At 38.5% G+C, this 23,095-nt stretch overlaps 1 protein-coding gene across 1 annotated transcript in view; it reads right to left on the reverse strand.

Annotated features, from left to right (window-relative positions):
* Positions 1 to 577: 577 nt before the first annotated feature.
* The window catches only part of CFTR (cystic fibrosis transmembrane conductance regulator (ATP-binding cassette sub-family C, member 7)), a 141,760-nt gene continuing 119,242 nt past the window's right edge, over positions 578 to 23,095 (reverse strand). Inside the window, exons 22-26 of the mRNA XM_012652736.1 lie at positions 21,593 to 21,748; positions 12,484 to 12,573; positions 2,789 to 2,961; positions 2,081 to 2,186; positions 578 to 838 (exon numbers count right to left, since the gene is read on the reverse strand). Coding sequence (XP_012508190.1) covers positions 638 to 838; positions 2,081 to 2,186; positions 2,789 to 2,961; positions 12,484 to 12,573; positions 21,593 to 21,748 — 726 coding nt within the window. The 3' untranslated portion in view covers positions 578 to 637. The remainder of the gene's footprint in view (positions 839 to 2,080; positions 2,187 to 2,788; positions 2,962 to 12,483; positions 12,574 to 21,592; positions 21,749 to 23,095) is intronic.

The raw sequence follows: 23,095 nt of genomic DNA on the forward strand, positions 1-23,095 counted from the left end.
TAGAGTTGGATGGTACTAACTCTGGTTTCTAGGATCTGAAAGTTCTGTTTCCTCACCGATCACTAGATGTTGAATGGTGTATATTTTGATGGCTATCTTGTGATTTCTGCAGTATTCTAATACTTGCTTGGAAATGAGATAGTCAGAATGTTAGCAGACAATAAAGCTGTGTTTCTTTGGGAGAGAAGAGAAAAAGGGATATAAATTTATATAAATGTTTACACTAAAGTGCCCAGATATCATTATTTAATCATAACTCTAAGTGGTATGATTTCAGTTCTCCAACACTACAAACTAACAAGTTTCACTAAACGAATAAACTGAACTAAGCTGATTGACATTTATAGCGGCCTTTCCAACTACTATCAAAGGGCAAAGGTTTTTAGGAAAATCTGATTTGCAAAACAGAAGTGGTAAATCTTCAAGGACTTGTAGTACCTTTCACATTAATTCAGCCATTGCCAGGAAGCCCTTTATCCAGAACCATATGAACGTCTTCAATGTCCTCAATTCTTCTTACCAAAATGTTTCCTTTTTTTTTTTAAACATTATTTATCCTTGTTTTCTGAGGCAGAGGCAACTGTTTCCTTCTCTGACTCCATGAGCAAATGTCCCACGCAAACATTTGCACTGCTCTCTAAAGCCTGGTTTCCTGCACCTCTTCTTCTGTCTCCTCTTTCAGAGCAGTGATGGGGGGTCGAGACTTGCGCTTGCTTGAGTTCCGGTGGGGGAAGAGCTTCATCCTGTCCGAGGGGCTGATGGCCTGCCGGAAGAGGCTCTTCTCGCTCAGCAGTTTCTGGATGGAATCATACTGCCGCACGTTGTTCTCCTCTATGACCTAGGGAAGTGGCTGTTAGTGAGATCTGGAACAGAAGGCAGGTCACACCAGAGCAGGGACCGAAACTGGCATAGGCTCGAAGGAACATAAAAGCCAAAAGAATGCACAGTGTCCAGAGCTTTGCATTTTGAACAATCTGGTCTATCCCATTTAACTGTTGTGTCCTCTTGCTTTAAGGAGGTTGTACCATCTGTGAAATTAGCTGTAATTTTCAACTTAGTGGCTGGAAGATTTTTTTTTTTTTTAATTAGTAGTATTGGGCAACGTGCTTCTTTAGGAAACTTTAGAGGAACCAAGAGTACTTTGAAAACAAGAATAATTCGTGTTAGACTCCTTATATATTACCTTAAAAATGAGTGTAAGACCACAGCACTGTAGGAGTTGAACCTCTTCAACAGTGGATCTGAAGCTTAACAATTCCAAGCTGGTCAGGATGTGCCTGAGTTTAATATGGCTCTTGTACATGCTGAGGTTGCACAAATCCAAGGCCAGAGGACAGAGGGCTTTACCAAACCTCTTGAACTTACCCATGGCAGGGCAAGAGGTTGGGAGTCTGCCCCCTAATTTGTCACTTCAAACTTAGTAATAATAATGGTAATTACAATCCTTCAGTAAGGAAAGCATTTACCTCCGGGAGGCTCAAAAGCCTTAACAGAAATGACGTGATACATCATCCTCAGAACTTCCTTGTGACTAAACCAGAGGGAATTCGTAAACATTACTTGAAGGAATCTGTGACAGTTTTGAAATCCCAATTAGAAGGTGGTTGAGAGAGGCACTAACCTGAGCTTCAACTAATGACTAGGAAAAAGGAACTTCTTAACTACCACATTAAAACCATAAATCAGAGTATAAGACAACCTGGCCTGGCCTGGCCCCCTTCCAAGGGAGATTAAGCTATTGAAAGAATCAAAAGGACTTTTTTAAAAATAGTATTTTTTATGACTTGGTCCCCAAATAAAGGGCTCAAAAAGTATAGATATCGATATCCTGTTTGTTAATGGATCTTAGTGATACGCTACCATTTTAGATTTACTGAATTTTAACCTCACCTGGTAGCTCAGATAAAAGTGAAAAACTTGTGCAGCTATTTTAAAGCTATAGTAAAGCTAGATGGCTGTAAGACAAATGTTTTAAGGAAGAATTTATACACTGCTGCTATTTGAAGGAACTATCACATATGAGATTGTTATCAAAAATTACAAGGGAAATGAGATCTTAAGTAAATTTACGAAAACTCACCAAAAATCGTTGGCATTCCAACATTGCTTCTATCCTGTGTTCACAGAGGATTACTGTGCAATCAGCAAATGCTTGTTTTAGAGTTCTTCTAATTATTTGGTATGTTCTACAAAAGAAAGAAAAAAATATACATAATATCACAAAACGTGAATAATCTGACTTTATCCTTGATAACATTCCTATTGTTCTATTAATTTATTTCTTTAATATTAAGTCTTTCTTTAAATACTTTTAACATAATATTGATACATAGTTAGCCACAATCAACTTTCCAACCATGGAGTCGATTCTTTATAAATAAATAGGACAAATATTTTGAAGAAAACTTCATAAATAAGTATACTTTTCATTATGCAGAATCACCAGCAGTTCTTTATTTTGTGCTACAAATATGTTTATGGCATAAATGGAATATAAAGAAACATCGTAAGCATCAGATTATGCCCATGTATCTAAATATTTCATCATGTGTTGACATGGGGGAAGAATTTGTGTGAAATTTCAAACTATCAGAGAACACAGGGCTCTTATTCAAGGAAATAATCATTTGGGCTCATGTCAAATAGTGACATTTCACTGGGCAATTATTTCATATCCAGTCCCCCACTTGCAGACATGCCAGCCTAAGGGGAATGTGTGTCACTCTGAAGTAGGTCTCAATAATTCTGCTCCCACTATGCTATTAAATGACAGGATTCTGAAACTCACATCGGATCCAAATGAGCACTGGGTTCATCAAGCAGCAAGATCTTTGCCTTACTGAGAACAGATCTGGCCAAGCACATCAACTGCTTGTGGCCATGGCTTAGGACATAGCCTCCATCCACAAGGACAAAATCAAGCTTCCCAGGAAACTGCTCTATCACAGATCTGAGTCCAACCTGCAAAAAAGAAAGAGAGAAAATACTGTGATTAGAGAGAGTAGTTCAGATACCAGAGGGTTAAAAACACTCCAGAGGTTGGCATTCTAAAAATAAACAAAGGAGTTCTAAATTTTTCATACCACCCCTCCTCCAACTCCCGCTATTTGAATTAGATTGAGCAAAAGTCTATTTATAATCTTGGCAGCTCTAAAGGATCAGTCTATAACTTGTTTCATCTCTGTACTTCATACATTCAGGAAATTTTCAGTGAATGCCTATTATGTACCAGGCATTCCAGTAGGCATTCAGGAAATGATAAATGGCACAGGGCTCCTGCAAGGCTCAGGGTTTATAAAGATGTACATAAATAATTACAACACAATTGAATGCATGCTAGAAAAGACAATATATATAGAATGCAGTTATTCCCTGCATTACAGCATCCTATGCAGACAGTAGAAGACAGAAGGTAGCACAAAGGATGCAGGTATGTGACATTCTTTACACTACCTCCTATCCTCTGCTGTGTCATAACAGAGGATGAAAGATAGCATAAAAGAATCAACTGGGGAGGTTTGTAAAATTACATATGGCAAATCACTACTCATCTCCTGAATTCCATAAAAACTGACTGTAAACATTGATAAAAATTATAGTGACCCCAGTCCAGGTGTCATCAACTCCTAGGCATCATCCTACAAATCTCAATTGGTCAAATTGTCAATCCACCCTCTAGGGATCTTCCTAAAATGCAGGTGTGACCATATCATTTCTCTGTTTTAAATCCTATGGTAGTTCTCCTCCTGATGGAATAAAATCTAAGCTCTCTCACATGGTATATAAGGCATCCAGAATGGAGCCCCCGCTACTCTTATTCCCCGCAGTACCAAACAGCTCGTAGTTCCCTAAGCACCTTGATGTTCTCAAGTTTGTGCCATTGCTCAGCCTGAAGTATCCTTCTGAATATCCTTGATCATCCCTCAGGGCACCTAGTGATAGCAGTATTTGTGCAAGTTTCCCTGTTAAGTTTCTTGGGGGTAAAGACATGCTCTTTAGCTCTGTGTCCCCAGTACTAATGCTGTCAGTCTCAACACATTCATTCATTCTTTCAGCAAAAATGTACTGAGTTGCTAGAATGCTGGTAGCCAAAAAAACAGAGTTTTGATCAATGATAAAGGAATCAAAATGTAAGGATGAATGAGTGCTGGTTTTAGCTCTGCCATTATAGAGTGTGATCTAAAACATCACTTCATCTGAGTCTTCAAGACTCTATAAAATCCCCCCAAAAGCAAATTATAAAATTAGAAGTTCCCTAAAGGACACGGGGAGCATTAAAGGGAGGGAAGGGCATGCCTTTTAACCCGCATTTGGGTGAGGCAAAGACATAAAGTGTAACTATAATGTTTGTACCCTCACAAAACCCTGGAATAATAAATAAAAAAGAAAAAAAAATTAGAAGTTCCCCAATACTGATAGGGATGTTGGTGCTTTACTGTCTATAAGCAGCACTTGAAGATTTTTTTTTAAGCCAAATTAACCATAAAAAAAAGCACTGGCTAAGACCGAAGCCAGTGAAGTCAAACATAACTGGCTTTGAATCTGCACACTTCTGCTCATTTGCTCATGATGTCAGATGTGTTATTTTAAGTCTAATTTACCTCACATGTAAAAAATGGAGAAAATAATACTGTTGATCTCAAAAGGTTGTTAGGAGGATTACTGAGATAATTCATAAAAAGAGGCTGCCACAGAGTATGGCACACGGTAAGCACCTAATACATGGTAATGATTAGTATTGTTGGAGCCTGGGAAACCTCAAGGACACAGGCTCAGTCACTGAAACGCTGCCCTAGTGTCACAATAAAGTTTGTAAGATTTTCCCTCCCCAAGTTGCCTTGGGAAGTAAGTTAGTAGAGAGTACTACAATGCTATGAAGTTAAATCATGCCCGCAGTAACAAGATTGAGATTTTGGTAAGATTCTTCTTCCAGAATCATACCAATCAGACACTAATTTTTTAAGGCCATACTATGAAAGCTACTTTACTGTGTTATACTTTGCACTTTCCTATGGTGAAGAACTGAGCAAAGTGTGTTTTTCCCCAGATGAAATGCTTTATTTGTAGTAAATAATTAAACACTGTCAATATTTAGAGAACTGAATTTCAAAAATGAATGACACAGAGATGATCAGGTATTGGGAAGGTATTTTGCAACATTCCTATCTCCTTTTTCTATTCACTATGAAGCACAGTAAAAAAATACCTTTTAGAATCATATTCACTAGAGAAAGGTCAATATAAGTTAATATAACTTTAAATTTGAAGTCAGTGAACATTCAACAAAGTTATTAAGTACCTATCTTCTGCCAGACATTGTAATAGGCTTTGGAGAGACAACAGGAAGCAAGATAGACTAGCAATTGTTTTGGAAAAGATATGAAGTTATTGTTACCAACTGTATGTGCTAATAACAGTGGCTTAAATTTGTCTACTGATCATTTGAATATAAATGGCTGCTTAGTCATATGTTCCTTCAATAGACTCTTAATGAGAGTTTATTAAATTCTAGGTATTATGAGAGACCCAGGGATTCAAAGATGAATGACGCTAGCCTCTGCCTTGAAGGAAATTATAGTCCAGATGAGAAAAATAATAAGTGGGAAGTTACTGTTCAAAGAGGTAAGCACTTTGGGTGGAAAAAAGACCAAAATGGAAATTGCTATAGAGTTCATCTATTTTAGTGATCATTAGCAGCTGAATCCTTTAAAATATATATATATATATATATATACACACACATACATATATATTCCCAATATAATATTAATACTATCATCATAACCCATTTTGCAATAGATTAAAAATAGAAATGTACAGGCATTAGCATTAAAAATAAAGAAAGAAGCACATCAACAGTGTGTGGATATAAAGAACTTTAGGACAAAAGAATTGCCAGCTTCATGCTGTTGAGCTAATAAATTGTAGGTACTTCCCAAATTGCTGTGAAGAAAGAATAAATTTTGTTTTGTAACATATCAAACTAAAAAAAACATCTAACAGTCTGCAAAGGACCAGGCATTTTATTCGAAATGTTGACTTTTGCTATTGCTGTATTCTGGAATGTCATTATGGAGCAAGAGTTTGCTCTTGTGACAAGGAAACATGAAAAAAATCAGAAAAGTTAATAGTGGTTTGCCTGAATAGTCCATTAGTGGAAGTTATAAAAATAGACACTGTCAACTCCTTTTGATACTCCTTTTGCTACTCTGCAGGTTTTTCAGGGCAAATTTCAACTTAAAAGGCCACTATTTCTGCTATTTAGCTTGCTCTCTAAAATGACTTACCTGACTATCAATGTGTACAGATGGAAACTATTCTGTAAGTATTCTAAACAGCAAACAATTACCAAAAAAGCCTTCATTCTGAAACCAACAGACATGGTACTTAGATTACGGACAATGCTCAGACAGCTCACGGGGCTGCAGTAGCCTGTGAACCAGAAGTCAGGGACGCAGCTCTGTTCCTGCATCCTCCAGTAATCCCAGCCCAGGTCTGCAGACTTCTCAAGGCTCAGTATCCTCATTACTAAAATGCGGATGGTGTTACCTGTTGTGTGTCAATCACAAGGCTGTTTTCATGATATATTACACACAAAATGAAAGAATCCTTTATTCATTCGATCAATATTTATTGAATACCATCCATGTACCCAACACCGTTCTAGGCACTGGAAATCCTACAGTAAATAGGACATGATCCCTGACCTCAAGGAACTTCCAGTCCAGTGAGGGATATGGACAAGTTGAGAGGTAAATCTCTAGGTAGTGTGAGAAATGCTATGAAAGGGGTGGAGTTAAAGCCTACACCAAGTAAGGCTCCTCCCTTAACCCTGGAGTGTCAGGGCAGGTTTCTGAGAAGTAGCAGTGTGTAAGGAGAGGCCTGAATGATGAATAGGAGCAGGCAGTGAAGGGAGAGTTTCCCAGGTACATAGAACAGCATGTCAAAAAACCTCCAGACAGCAAAGTGCTTTAGAGAAAACAAAGAAATTCAGTGTAGCTGAAGCATGGGCAGCGGGGGAGGTGGGGAGTGAGTTTAGAGGCAGACAAGGACCAAATCATGAAGGACCCTGTAAGCCACCTTAAGCAGCGTGGACTTTGTCAAGCAGGCAATAAGGAGCCACAGGAAGAGAAGAAACAAATGATCAGACATGGGGTTTAGAAAGATCACCAGAGCTGTGAAGAACAAATGACCTATATAGGGAGCCAATGAGGGAAACCAGCCAGGAACCTATTTCAAAAATTCATGTAAGAGATACTCGTGGTGTCAAGTGGGAATGAAGAAAAGTGAATATATTCTAGATATTTGCAGGGGTTTGATATGTGGGGACTGGTGCAGGAAACTGAGGGTCAAGGATGAGTCTCAGGCCTTGGCTTTGGGAAACTGAGGGTGGTGATGCCATTGGTAGGAATTAGGAACACAGGATGGGTGTGTGGGTGGGGCAGGTGAGAAACTTACTTATCTACATACGGTGCTTTTCATATGCTGAGAGATCAGGAAGGGAGCTCTGGGAATGGGCAGATAGTTAAAGCCAAGAGGATACATGAAATTCCCCAGGAAGACTAAGTAAAGCAAGACAAGAATTAGGATTCTGTCAAACAACAACATTTAAAGGTTGGCCAGGTGAAGACCAGACAGAAACATGATGATAAATAACTCTTACTTATTACCTATATTTGCGAGGAACTTGGCTGGGCCCATTTTACATATAAACCTACAAAGCCACAACAACCCTACCAATTTATTGAGCCATGATGCTAGGGGTCTATTTTTTTTTCCTTGAAATCCAGTCTATTTTGAGATTCTCTTTGGTCTACAGAGTTGGTAAAATCAGTCTGGCACTGGTCCTGGAGAGAAGCCACCTGGGCATGAGTTGTTTTGGGATGAGGAAATTAAACCACTTAAGTTCTAGGTCTTAGAAAGTCTCTTTCCCTCCCTTGGACTTGCTTTAAATTTGTCCATGGGATGACAAGGCACAGAGTGCCAAGATGAAGGTGTGGACCTAGGGCATAAAGGGAAAGGTGGCTGTTTGGGTCAGCTTTGGTTCTAAGCCTTCAAACTAGTAACTAAGCATGACTCCACATGGTTTCATAAAATGCAGTCCATATCAGCAAGAATAAGTTTCCACGTTGGAGTTCGGCACCAAGTCCAAGCCACAAATAAAGTGTTTCTTGACCTGGCTTTGTCATTGTGCATATTGCTGATTTCCATCTGGGAGAATGGGGAATTATGCAGGAGGTACCACTGGGATAAGATTCAGGTGTTTGGCTATCTGTCATTACTCAGTTCATTTCCCTCTCGACATACCAGTCACACCAAGGTCAAGAGAGGACTAAGTGAGATGACATACATCCTGGTTAGCCCTGGATGGTCCTGGGTTTTACCTTTTGTTCTAGTGTCCTGTACAGTTTAGAGTGTGACACACCTGAAAATGTTCTGTTTGGATAAATTATGTGATCAACCACATAGTACCAAAGACTAGGCCTTGTAACTTTTAAACCCAAGTGCCTTTTCTGCTTCTTTAGGTTGTTGCTTGCTTATTTGCTTGTGTGCTATTTTCAGGCCTCTTCAACAAAAACTTAGCACTACTACTTAAAGAACTCATGGCATTAAAATTAGGAAAGCATCATCACCTTTTCTTGTGAACAGCAAATTATTAAAAAGGGGATCAATAAAAAGATAAACCTAAATATAAACTGGACAAATAAAAATCTAAACAGATAAACTTTTTGCATTATATTGGTATTTAAAATCATAACCACATGTTCTAAAATTTTAGATTATTTTTATGATCCTGCTTTCCCGTAAACTTTATTGTGACTTGGCAAGACTTGCAGATTTTATAAAGGCTAATGTCTTCCTTCCCAAGTTTATCTCCCGTTGCATTGTGTTCCTATAGTTCATTCTCTGAAGTCACATCAAAGATCTTAAAATGTGTCACTTGCAATTTAGTTAATGTTTTCTTTAAAACCCCTGTGTTTGTTGGGTAATAAGGAAACTTTGATAATGAAAATGGTTAATCTAAGTACATTTTATTAGGGGCATGTTAAGGTTGAGCACTCAGTGGGTAAGTGTTTAACACTCACAGGCATTTCAAAGCTCCTGGCAAGGTCGACTCTGAAGGGAAGCAGAGAGGGAATAACATTTGGGATAAACAGAAATTGCACTACAAGGACCAAAAGTGCAGGACATAGTGGAATAAAAGGAATAAAGTTGATCCCTAAGGAGACCTTTGAGTCTCAACATTCTTAGTTCTCATGATTCTATTCTGCCACCATCCAGAGCTTTGGACTTAAACCTCAAGTTTAACAACATAGAACAATTTATGTTCCATTTTTCTTTTATATAATACCTCTATTTCAAAAATTATATGTTTACAGTAAAGGTGTTCTGTTAAGAGAAGCAAGAATTTCACTCCATCTCTCCTCCCACCAAATTCCTCTGTATAATGCCTTCGATTATAATGAACTACCAGTTGGATAAACAAAGAGTATTATTTAGGAATTTTGATTCCACTTTAATCCCTATATTTCCTAAATGGTGTCCTAATGGCTTCAAAGGATGGCATCTGCCTCATCTAGGTCATGTGGCATTTTGCCTGGCAGCACTCACAGCCACATCCCCCACTGGCAGATGACTCCTGGTGACTTCCAAAGATGATTATAGTAATTTGTGGGTGCTCGAGAATGAGCATCATCCTTATGTACTAAACCTATGCTTCGCAGAGAAGTATATCATGCAAACCAAAGCTTCCACCTTGAGCTGGGAAAGCTTCAGAATCCAGGTAGGGAGTAGATGAGAAGCTACATAGAGGTGATCCCTTATATCAGGGATAACTCCAGTGTACTAGAGTTGCCTGGGTCTCTCCTAATTCATGTTTCATTGATGCAAATCGGTTAGGGATGGCCAAAGTAACACTATCTATGGAATCTGCTGTAGATTAAATTTTGTGTCCCCCCAAATTCATATGTTGAAATCCTAATTGCTAAGGTGATGGTATTAGGAAGTGGGGCCTTTGGGAGGTGAGTTAGGTCATGAGGGCTCCATTCTAAACCCTTGATTTGGATTAGTGTCCTTGTGAAAGAGACCCCAGAGAAATAACTTGCCCCTCTACCATGCAGGAACACAAGGAAAACACAGCCAATTAAGAGGAAGCAGGCCTTCACCAGACACGAAATCTGCCAGCGCCTTGATCTTGAACTTCCCAGCCTCCGTAACTGTGAGAAATAAATTTCTGTTGTTTATAAGCCACCCAGTCTATGGTATTTTGTTGTAGCGGCCTGAACAGACTAAGACAGAAAATTGGTACTAGGAGTTGGGTGCTGCTGTAACAATACCCAAAAATGTGGAAGCAGCTTTGAAACTGGGTAATGGGTAGAGACTGTAATAGTTTTGAGGTACATGCTAGAAAAAGCCTTCATTGCCATGAATGGACTGTTAAAGGTTATTCTGATGAGGGCTCAGAAGGAGAGGAGGAGAGTTGGAGAGAAAGCTACAATCTTCTCAGAGAATACCTAAGTGGTCATGAGCAGAATATTGCTAGAAACATGGATGGTAAAAGCCATTCTGATGAGTTCTCGGATGGAAATGAAGAACACGTTATCGGAAAATGGAGGAAAGGCCATCCTTATTATAAAGTGGCAAAGAACTTGGTTGAATTGTGTTTATGTCCTAGTGTTTTGTGGAAGGTAGAACTTGTGAGCAATGAAATTGGATATTTGGCTGAGGAAACATTTAAGCAAAAATATTGAAGGAGAAACTTCGTTCCTCTTGACTGCTTATAGTAAAATATGAAATGGCTTAAAGATGGAATTGTTGACCCAAAATAAAAACATAACTTAAAAATTTGAAAAATTCTCAGCCTCTCCATATTGTAAAAAATGAGAAGGCCTAATCAGGAGATAATACAAAGGGTGTGGCCAAATTTCATAAAGAGATTATATGGACCAGCCATCTCAACAGAAGCTATGAGCTATTCATCAAGACAATGAAAAAATTAGCCAGCCATCTAAACAGAAGCCAGGACCTATAGTCCAAGACAATGGAAGAATGATCCCAAAGCCATTTTGAAAATCTTCCGGGCTGCCTCTTCCATCACAGGTCCAGAGTGCAAGGGGCTGGGGGAGCAGAAAGATTTCAAAGGAGGGGCTCAGACTTTGCTCTTCACGCTCCATGGCCATGCATTTCTGCCACCCCAGGTGCAGCTCTGGTGGTTCCCAGTGTATGTGCACTACACCCAGCAAAGCTGTGGGGACAGAGCTGTTCCCACCTAAATTTCAAAGGATTCCCCATAGAGTCACAAGGCCCAGACAGAGAACCACCATAGGGGGGGGGCACCACAGAGATCCCCCACTAGGGCAATGCTCAGTGTAGCAGTGGAGATGGGGCTGCCCCTGTGATCCCAGACCAGTAGAACCACTGGGCATGTAATTCCAGCCTGGGGGAGCCACAGATGTGGGACTGGAGCACAGAGACACTGCAGAGGTGAGGTGCCCAAATCCATGGGGGGAGGGCCTCCATCCCACTGTGTCTGGAAGGTGGGACCCCCCAACCCAGTGGACATGGAGGGCAGAGCAAAGAAGATTATTCTCAAGCCTTAAGGTTTTGGACTTGCTAGGGACCTGTCATTCAATTCTTCTTTTCTATTTCTATTTTGCAGTGGGAATGTCTCTCCTGTGCCTGTCTCACCATTCTAGTTTGGAATCACATAACATGTTTGATTTCATAGGTTCACAGCCAGAGAGCAATTTGCCTAAAGATGAATCATATTTTAAGTCTCTGATTTAGAGACCCTATCTGATTTAGATATTCAGATGGCAGTTTGGATTTTAGACTTTTAAGTTGATGCTGGAATAAGTTAAGAGTTTGGGGGCTATTGGGATAGAATAAATGTATTTTGCATATAAAAAAGACATGAATTTGGGGGGCCAGGACTAGAATGTTATGGTCTAAGTGTTTGTGTACCCTAAAATTTATATGTTGAAATCCTAACCCCCAAGGTGACAGTATTAGGAGATGGGATCTTTGGGCGGTAATTAGGTCGTGAAGACAAAGCCCTCATGAATGGGATTAGTGCTATTATAAAAGAGACCCCAGAAAGGTCTTGCCCTTCACTATGTGACGACATAGCAAGAAGGTACCATGTATGAACCAGGACCAAATCTGATGGCACCTTGATCTTGGACTTCCCAGCTTCCAGAACTGTAAGAAATAAATAGCTATTGTTTATAAGCCACCCAATCTATATTTTGTTATAGAAGTCTGAATGGACCAAGACAGAGCCTGATAGTAGAGCCTTACCACTGAGGAGTGGGATAGGTCCAATCAAAAGTAGTAGGTACTCCAGGTATATTAGGGTACTCCATTTTAAAGTTGTGCACACACACATATATGCACATACAGAAAGCATATAGAATGATCTGTTATGACAATCATGTATGTATGAGCTACCTCTTTCAAAATTATTTCAGTTAGCATCCTTACCTCATCTGCAACTTTCCATATTTCTTGATCACTCCACTGTTCATAGGGATCCAAGTTTTTTCTAAATGTTCCAGAAAAGATAAACACTTTCTATAGCAACAAAGAAAAGAAGAAAATGTGAATAACCTAGAAATCTTTTTATTTTTCCCTTATTGTACTGTAAAATATTTCTAGTAGAAAAAATATTTTAAAATACTGTAACAAACACCCATATACTTACCATATAGTTTTCTTAAATTTTAATATTTTATCATGTTTGTTTTGTATCATGTTTTTAAGAAACAAAATATTATAGCAATGTTTGAAGCCCCTTGTCAACATTTTTCTAATCCCAGTATCTTTAGAATAAAGAAATTGAGATAATGGTAAATTGTGGAAAATTAAATTTTTTTATTCCTAGTAATATTCCTTATTATAGGCAAATATAAAATTTAAAAGTTAAAAATGTAAGTTTATGAGTTATAATTAACTTGTTAGAACAAATACCTGTTTTGTTAACATATTTTCCTTGAGTTTCTTTGCCATATCTAGCTTCTTAAGGGATTTTGAAATTGCTTTAACTTATACTTTTTCACACACACACATTTATCTCATCTATAAACCAAGGCACACCTCTACTTATCCGACCAGACAGGCACAGGAGAGAGCCACAACTTAGAAATCAATGAAAGATCAGAAATAAAATATTTGTTTAACTGAACGCATGTTACAGAAGAGAGGCCGATGAGACTGATCCTGGTGAGGTGACAAAATGACAATCTAATTCTCTGCAATGAACCTGGCACAGCTGTCCCCTGAGACACTCTATTTGCTACACCCCTGTCTAGTTTATGTCTACCTATATGCTTAAAAAATATTTTGAAAGAAAACTTCTGTTTCATTGTGAAATGCTAATGAAATAATAATAATATATTTAGGTCTCTCTCTGTGCATATGGGTGACCTGAAAAAAGATTTTTGATGTTAACATTTAGAATAATTTTTTCTTTGCTTTTTTCCATTTTGCCTTTGGTTAATAACATCCACTAAGGGGAATTAAAAACTAAATTTCTTGAAGCCATAGTTTTCACAAATTGCCTTAGACTGAGAGAGAAGGCTAAGAAGTAAACTTGCCCAAGGTTACTTAGCTAGTAGACAGTAGGAGCTGGAATTCAGACCCAGGAGTGTTTGTCTCCAAACCCGTGCTCCTCACCACCACAGCAAAATATCTCAAGTCCTTTGTGGAGCAGTTTTTTTTCTACCTAGTTGGAACTCAGGAAGGATTAAAGGCTGGGCAGGACCAGTCTGGTGAATGCATAAAAAGCCCGTCAGCCCGTAGCGGCATATTCTTTATTAAACACTGTTATCCATCCCTCTGGCCACAGGCTCGGTTCCCGGAGAGGTCAGCTTCCTCCTCCTATGCAGGACCCGAGTCAAAGGGGTTCATGCGGGCTACAGCCTCTTTGTAACTTCCAAGGAGACTTATATATCCAAAGGAAGCACACAAATAGAAATGTTTATTTTGGAAAGGCAACGCAGCTTGCAAAGATGCCACAGTAATGCGCTTCTGCCCTGGAAGGTGTGTCTATGAACGGGAACTCAGCTTCTTTGAGTCTCCATGTTCTGCTAAATAGGGACATGCCACCTTTCTCCTTAAATTTCCTCTACCTCTAGGCTTCCTCATCTCAGTATATGATGTCTTCATTTCTTCAGGCCAGATATTTGGGAATTGTCCATGACTTATCTTTCTCCCTGATCTTCCCAAATAAAACGAATCATCTGTCCTATGGATCATCCCCTCTGGACCACAGCCAGAGCTTCCTACTTGATTTCTTTCATTCTTGCTTCCTTTCCCCTCCATTCTCATTTAGCAACCAAAGCAATTCACTACAGGCATAAAATGGATCATTTCATTAACTTTTTACAAAACCTTCAAAGGGTTTCCACTATACTCAGGGCAAAATGCAACATTTCCAAGATGGCCTCCAAGATCTTCCCTGACTTTGCCCTTCTACACCTCTGGCTCCCTCAGTGCCCTCCTCCGCCCCACTCCCTTTCTTACTGCAGCCACACCATCTTTCTTTCACTTCCTCAGCTTCTCCGCACATTGGATTCTCTCTGCTTGGGAATCTCATCCCCTGCATCCTCCCTGTGGCCAACTGCATCCTTCAGGTTCAAATTAAATGTCACTTCATCAGGGGCATCTTTCCTGATCCTTAATACTAAATAAGGTCTCCCAATGTATGGTCTTATAACTTCTATACTGTACTTTCATAGCTTATAGTGAATATTAAGATTATATATGTATCTGTGAGCATTTTGTTTTTAATGTCCACCTATCCTACTAGACCATAACTTTGCTCTATACCTTGTCATTAGCATGAACTTTGTCCATAATGTATGTTCAATAAATGTTGCCTGAATGAATTAACTGATGTGAAAATAAAAAGTAAAAAATATAAAAATATCAAAGTTAGAGTTCAGCACATGTTATTCTTCTTCCTTCTAAAAGAATAGCTACTACAACCTACTGGGATTCTTTGGCTCAGAAGGGAAACAAAAATATATGTGTGTGTGTGTGTGTATACACATACAGACATACATACACATATCACATACACACCATGTATAGTTCTATTAAAAAGTGGCCAAAATATTTATAAGTATCACAGTATTTAAAGGAATTATACTAAGAACCCACTAAAACTTCAGTCCTTCTTTATAATTGCTTGGGAAATGGTCTGCCTAACCTTTACTCATAATACTGTAGTCTAATAATTTATATCAAATACCTATCAAATGTATGTTAATATATCATATATTAATTTTAGTTAAAATAGATATATATTTTAAAAATTATGAAGAAAGAAATCTGTTTGTTGAAATTAGATGTCAAAAAGTTTTAGGTGTGGTAGATTTGATACCATTCATAAATTCTGTAGATCTTTTGTTCATAATTTATTGTCTAGCATAAGGTAATGGAGTAAGTACTCCTGTAATTTAAAAAAGGAATTAACTGAACAAACTGGTTTGGTTAGAATTCAATTTTATACAATTAATCAGACATTCCACTTCTGTATTACAAATAGTATCTGCCACTCTCTTGCTTCCAAGGGTGCCAGTGGGTGTCTAGTTCTGTTTTATAAACTGTTTGAATTTTCCACAAACTCATCTCTAAAGCTTAAAGGTCCTTGGAGGTCATGTAAGTCCTTTTCCCCAGTTTACAAATGAAACAACCAAAACCCTGGAAGATTACATGGCTTGTCCAATGTGCTACATTCAGACTGACTGTGCAGCAAAAAATATACCTTAAACTATCAATCATAACAATGATGCCTTATCTCTAAGAAACTGTTCACTAATAGGAACGTTAGAGTGTGTAAATATTTGATATTTATTTAACGTCATGTATGGTATAAAGAACAATTCTTGAAACTCAAGGAAGAATAAGAGCACCATTATTCACCACATGACTAATGTCTTTGCTAAGGCTGACTCCTCAACTCGACTCAACTCAGTGGAAACAGCTGAGCCTACATGGAGTTCTTAGAGCTGGTCACGCATTACTGCAACAGGCATTATGCTTTAGCATTGGAGGTGAAATGAAAAACAAAAAAGCAATTTGGCTACTGTGGTGACTGAATAGAATATAAATTACAGAAGCGGGAGGAATGACTCTTTACCTTTAAGTGTATAGTGCTGTTTTGTTGTAGCTCAGAAGGAATGTATTTATACACACGCACACACATATATACACATATATCATGCATAGGTCTATTAAAACGTGGCATGGCCTAAATGCTTATAAGTATCACAGTGGTTTTATCTTCCTTTTTAACAATGTCAGCAACATTTTCTTATAAATTGAATCTATATAATAAAAATCTATCCAATGTAAACAAATCGAGATCCTAACATTACATTAGAGAATGTTTAAAAATAAGTATTGCTAGGAAAAAACAAATAAGTGTTGCTTTGGGTTTCTTTTGTTGTTTGTTTGGTTTTTTTTTTTTTTTTGAGACAGGGTCTTGCTTTGTCACCCAGGCTAGAGTACAATGGCATGTCATAGCTCACTGTAACTTCAAACTCCTGGGCTCAAGTGATCCTCCTGCCTCAGCCTCCCAAATAGCTGGGACTACAGATGCATGCCACTATGGCTGGCTAATTTCTCTTATTTTTGTAGAGATATGGTCTCACTATGTTGTCCAAGCTGATCTTCAGTTTCTGGCCTCAAGCAATCCTCTTGCCTCAGCCTCCCAAAGTGTGGGATTACAGATGTGAGCCACTGCACCCTACCTGCTTTGCTTTTGAGAATGGCTACTAACTAGGACAAGATGAATAAAATATTCCTCAGGCAAATAAGATTTATAACAAATACAAAATAATTTTATAATATCAATGTACATATCATATATTTGTATGTAAATTACATGTAAGATATACAAGCTGTTTCCTGTAAAATTATTTAATGCTTCACAACTTTTTTATACTACAACTTCTAGTATACACATTTTCAGAGGTAGCATAAAAAATGTTTTCTTGTCCAGACCAAATTATCAAAAATTTAAAATTTTTGGCTCAGAAGCAATACCATTGTGTTATACTTTTTTCCACACCAGTTAAATTTCTCTTCACCCTTGAATTCAGCACTGCACCTCCCCACTGTCCTCATTTTAGTCTAGACTCTTGTCACATCACAGCTGGAGAGTTTCATAGCCCACGTCCCTGCTTCTCCTGCTGCTTCCCCAGGTCTATCCTCCACATACCACCAGCAGCAGCATGATCCTCTACCACCCTTTCACCAGCTTCTTTCTCACTCAGAAAGAGTCAACCCACGCCTCACTGGACCATGCTGGTACTTAGCATGTTTTTCCCTCTTTCTCCTAATACTCCCTAACATGTGGCCTCCCCTGACCCTTTGCATCCCAATGTTTTCAGTTCCCATCTTTGTACTTGTACATAATCTTCCTGTCAGGGATCCTGGAATACCATCTCCGTACCTCAATGCCCTCAAACTTTCTAAAATCTACAAGTTTTATGACCCTTTGTGGCTGACCTTAATTATCATCCTCTTTGTGAAATTGTCCACACTGTTCATTCCTGTATTATATACCTCCAATCCAAGGAGGAGACAAGATCCCTTGTCCTCAAGGAACTATACATAATAACCACCACTACAATACAGTATATTGTACTTACTATGTACCAGGAAGGAGTCTAAGTACTTTACCTGTATTAATTCATTCAGTCCTCACAAAAACGCAATGAAGTAGTTACTACCATTATACTAACTTTATGGACAAGGAAAGTGAATCACAGAGAAATTAAGTGACTTGCCTAAGACATACAGATTAAAATCCAGATACTGGTAGAACTACAATCCCTCGTAAAAGAGATCAAGCATTTAGTGACTCAGCACAAAACAATGTATATTGAATTCTTATCATGGAAGCTATTGTGTTATCCACTCTGTAAGAGATTAAAAAAATAGTAAGGGAAAAAAATATATGTTTCATTTAGCACTTCTATTATATTCTTTTTGCTCATCTGTTTCAATTGTTGATGATCTTGTGTTTAAATCTTGCTTCCTTAACTGAATGTCTGCAAAGTGTTTACAACACTCAGTGAAAGAAACAAATCCACAGATAACTGAATGAGAACTTCTAATACAAGACATTTCAAAAATGCCAGGAGAGATTTATAAACAAGGTTCTAGATCCTATGTGGGACTGGAACATGGGAGTAGAATGTTGGGGCTGGAGTGAAAAACCTAAATGTTGCTCTAAAAAGTTTAATTTGTATGCAACATATATGGGGGGACACAAGGAAAAAGATAGGAGAAAGACACAGCAGTGGGAGCAGGAAAAAAGGAAGGACACACTGATGTGGCGGAGTGGGGACATGAGCGCTTGGGGCTGGCCTTTCCCTCACCATTATCCACAGCACTCCCTGACTAGCCCATGCCTTGACCCATGACTACATTTAACTACCTATATTTAATTTACCATTTTGGTTACATTCTTTCTTCCTTTGATCTTTGACTTATGACAATGAATGTAATTTTGAGCTTCTCGTTAGAAGCTCAGAGGTTGGATTGGGACCTCACGGTGACAGATCAAGGACAAGTGCTAGCTATACCTTTCGCATAACTACGAAGCTGTAATACTTATAATTTTAAGCATGCAGATGGGGTTTGATAACTAATTATTAAATTGTTAATTATAAAACTGAATGAGAACTGCTACACCCCTGACTTCATCGTTCAGATCTACAGATACATGTTTTGGCCCCATCTCATAGCCCACAGAGCCAAAGATGCCCCAATTCTGTGGTGGAAGTCGTGTGAGCACAGATTATTTTCAGATCATAAAGTCTCATTGCAAGAATAAGCCTAGTCATTTCCTCAGAATAGCTTGCAGTCTTTCAAACTTGTAACCAAAGCTTTAAAAATACATTTAAAAATTATTTTTCTGTTTTTTAAGAATTAAGCACTTAAGATTAAAGGCTAATGAACCATCTTAAGTCTTGGTGTTCGAATTACCTAAATCAATGTGACTCTGACTAAAAGCCTCATTGTCTCCTTTTCATGACCTCATAGATCACAGGTAAAGTAGAACATATTAAGGGAGGCTCTACCTGGAAACGTACACAATAGTCTGTCTTCTAAGTTGGCACAGTCTCCAAGACTGCTTTCTAGCTTACAGGAGGGAAGAACATTAAAAAAACAAAAAAACTGCAAGGACTTGCCAAAACCAATGGCATCTTGTGATTCCACAGCTGGTGTCTCAGGATCACTATTAGAAAGAGAGGAAGTTTCTTATTCAAAGTTCCTGTTTCATGTGTCTGAAAACAAGTGACTAATTGATCCAGAGATCTCTAATGTCTCAATGTCAGAGATCATCAGAACTATGCCCTCACAAGGTCTGGGAGATGGAAGAAAGAAAAAAAGCAAATAAAAATAGCTCTCCTTGGATTTTTCTTCCTTTTTTTTTAAAGATCAAACTCCAGGAAAGGAAAAAATTACTTAATTTGAACTTTCACAGAAAAGTTAGAAAAATAAAAGCATCTCTTGGTTTGGACATCAAAAATATATGAGGAGTTTGCCCTCACATATTTTCTTGGGCATTCACATAATGTTCAAAAATTGTCACAGTGGGCCAGGTGCCGTGGCTCATGCCTGTAATCCTAGCACTGTGGGAGGCTGAGGTGGGAGCATTGCTTGAGCTCAGGAGTTCGAGACAGACTGAGCAAGAGCAAACTCTGTCTCTACTAAAAATAGAAAAAATTAGCTCAGCTCAGTGGCATGTGTCTGCAGTCCCAGGTACTCACGAGGCTGAGGCAGAAGGATGGCTTGAGCCCAGGAGTTTGACGTTTCGATGAGCTACAATGATGCCATTGCACTCTAGCCTGGATGACAGAGTGAGACTCTGTCTCAAAAAACAAGATAAAACAAAAAAAATTGTCACAGTGGAAAAAATAGTACATTCTATCTAAAGATGTGCTTATAATACTAAAAGACAATCTCATAAACCAGGATCATAAACATATACATGAGAAGCATCTATATCAGCATCATCAAGCATTTCTGAAGGAATCTTTGAAAGTATTTCTTGTTTAGTTTATACAAATCTTGAAGCTATAGAAGAGGGAAAATGAAAAATGGCAAATTTGGAATATTCACTTTGACAGAAAGGCAAGACAAAGAATTTTCATAACTCTGGCCCACTCAGTCTTCCTTCAGGTCTTGCATATTTAGATTCCTAAGTAGAGCCTGCAATAAAATAAAAACCTCTCCACCATGTGGCAGATACCCTAAAGGATTTCCAGTGAAACTGAAATTAATTTTTAAAGCTTAGCTTAGTGTAAGGGCAGATTTATGTGAGCAAGAACAACAAAACCTAAAAGTCTCGCTGTTTTTAATTAAAAATGGGACCAAAAGACTAAGGTTAAACTGAATCACAACACTTCTCTGACAAGTTCTCTGATTCTATTTTATGTTTTTCAACATTTTTATGTTGCCTAGTGCTATCACCTTGGGATACTTGTATTTCCAGTGTTTCTTTATCTGTAGAGTATCAGACAATCCCTTTTTTCTTTCCCTAGAAACAATACTGTTTTCAAAACTCCAACCAGGATTAAGCTTCTGGCAGCATAGCAAAAGTCTACACAAGTGAGTTAAAAGCATCAGTCTAGCAGTTAGAAAATTTAGTGCCCATTAGTTGAAAGGAGCAATGTTTCACAAACGTAATCTATCAAGAAATACGAGCTTTTTTCTTGGTCTAGATTTGTAGTCAATCTACCTGGAGATGCTCCTGGCATTTTAATTTTGTGCTAAAAGTAGAGAAGTGTTAGAAAGAACCATGGCAGTGGAAGGGATTCAGTGCCCATTAGTACAAAGGGAGGAAAATGATCATTACAACAGTGAATATGCCCAGAGAGATGAGAGCAAATACTAGCAGAAATACAATAAATGCCTTTCAGATTTGGTCCCAGTAAAGATATTTCTTGGTCTCCATTTAGATCATTTTAAACTGGAACCATTGCTATTTCTCTCATATACAAGAAGTGCTCTTGCACAATAACACAGATAGAATGATACCAAGCCAGTGAGGCTAAAGATCCTTTGTGACTCAAATCAAAGAGTGACATTTAAAAAAAGAAGCTACAGATTAATCTGACATGGTTCATCCTATCCAAAGAACAAAAAACAATCATTACACTTTCTATTTTCAATTCCACTAGCTCATGCTTCCAAGTGTTTGTTATTTCAGGAGCATCTTTTATGGGCTTGCAAAGCATTTCTCAACCTGCTGTGACTGCTAAGTTGGAGCTCAGACCACTGAAGCAGGAGGAAAAAAAGCTGGTAAACACAAAAGCCCCAGGCTCCTGCTGCAGACTGTCTTCTGGGAAATGCTATCAAAACTATGAACATTTCAATAAATATAAGTAACATAAAATCTCAAATTTTCAGAAAATTTTTTATGCCTATGAAAAGACTGCATTGAAGAAAAAAGATGGCAATGCATCACAAATATATTTTGCAGGGTAATGTGAATTTCTTGAGCACAAGTGTCAAATAAAGGTAAAAATGCAATACAGTTGCTTTTTTCTGGCTAAGTCTTTTTGCTCACCTGCGGTATCACTCCAAAGGCTTTCCTCCACTGTTGCAAAGTTATTGAATCCCAAGACACACCATCAATCTGGATTTCTCCTTCAGTGTTCAGTAGTCTCAAAAAAGCCGATAACAAGGTACTCTTCCCTGATCCAGTTCTTCCCAAGAGGCCCACCTGTAAGGTAAAAGTGATGGGATTATTCCTGTGACATTCAGATACCATGCCATAAATGTAATTCAGCATTGGACTTCAATAAAAACCACTGAATATTTTCTCCTGTCATCAGATTTTCACTTACTCATTCAAACCTTTCTGAACACTCCAACATTGACACATGGTAAAGAGCAATGCTGGAACAGGATAGAGAAACTGGCAATAATAAATTGGACCCCCGATGCTGGCTTCATTTATCACTGACCTTTACTAAAGATTGAAAACGTCCATTTTGCATTAAAGACAAGCAAAGATAGTGTCTTCTCAAGCCAGAAGCAGAGACCTGGAGCTTGATATAGTCCCCAAAGTGGATATGAGTTGAAAGTTAATTAATCTGAAATAGTTCTAATATTTAGTATATTAGACAGTAATATTTAACATTACTGTCCCCAATAGGTTAATTATGTCAAGTTCAGGCCTGACAATAAACAAGAATATGTTCAGGCAGCAGTATCTTCCCAGAGAAGGCAGGTTCAACCAAGGCTTACCACGCCTCAGTGGACTAGCATTTTAGACAGTTGTCAAATCAAATTCTTACATCCACCCTGATTGGCAAGATAGGAATTTTGGGAAGCAAAAAGGATATTAAGGAAAAGAAAAAAACTATTCTTGTTACCTAAAAATGGTAAGAGCATAGCATGGAAATGAGAACATCGTGTAGTACTGTGAGTGGCCCACAGACAGCCCCAACTCTGTGTTCTGACGTCAGCTCAGAAGCCAGCACTTGAAGGTGCTTTGAACACAGTAGAACATTCCTGCAGTCATTAGTTGACCATTAAATAAACTGCCTGACATTTGTTGGCACTGAATAACTGTTCATTACCTTCCCCTTAAATCTGCAGTCCCCAACCTCCATCCGTGGCTGGTTAGGAACTGGGCACACAGCAGGGAGGGTGGGGAGCCAGAGAAGCTTCATCTGCATTTACAGCCGCTCCTCATCCCTCGCATCACCGCATAAGCTCCACCTCCTCTCAGATCAGCGGCATCATTAGTTTCTCATAGGATCACAAACCCTACTGTAAACTTCACATGTGAGGGATCTCAGTTGGATGCTTCTTATGAGATCTAATGCCTGATGATCTGAGGCGGAACTGAGGCGGTGATGCTAGTGCTGGGAAGCAGCTGCAAACACAGATTATCATTAGTGGAGAGGTTTGACCACACAATAAATGGGATGCACTTGAACCATCCTAAACCCATTTCTCTCCCACCCTGTCCGTGGAAAAATGGTCTTCCATGAAACTGGTCCCTGGTGGCAAAAAGTCAGGGACCACTGCCTTACATCATTCCTATTAATATATATATTTT

Source organism: Propithecus coquereli, unplaced genomic scaffold (assembly GCF_000956105.1).
Source record: "Propithecus coquereli isolate 6110/MARCELLA unplaced genomic scaffold, Pcoq_1.0 Scaffold4, whole genome shotgun sequence".
Taxonomy (NCBI): Eukaryota; Metazoa; Chordata; class Mammalia; order Primates; family Indriidae; genus Propithecus; species Propithecus coquereli.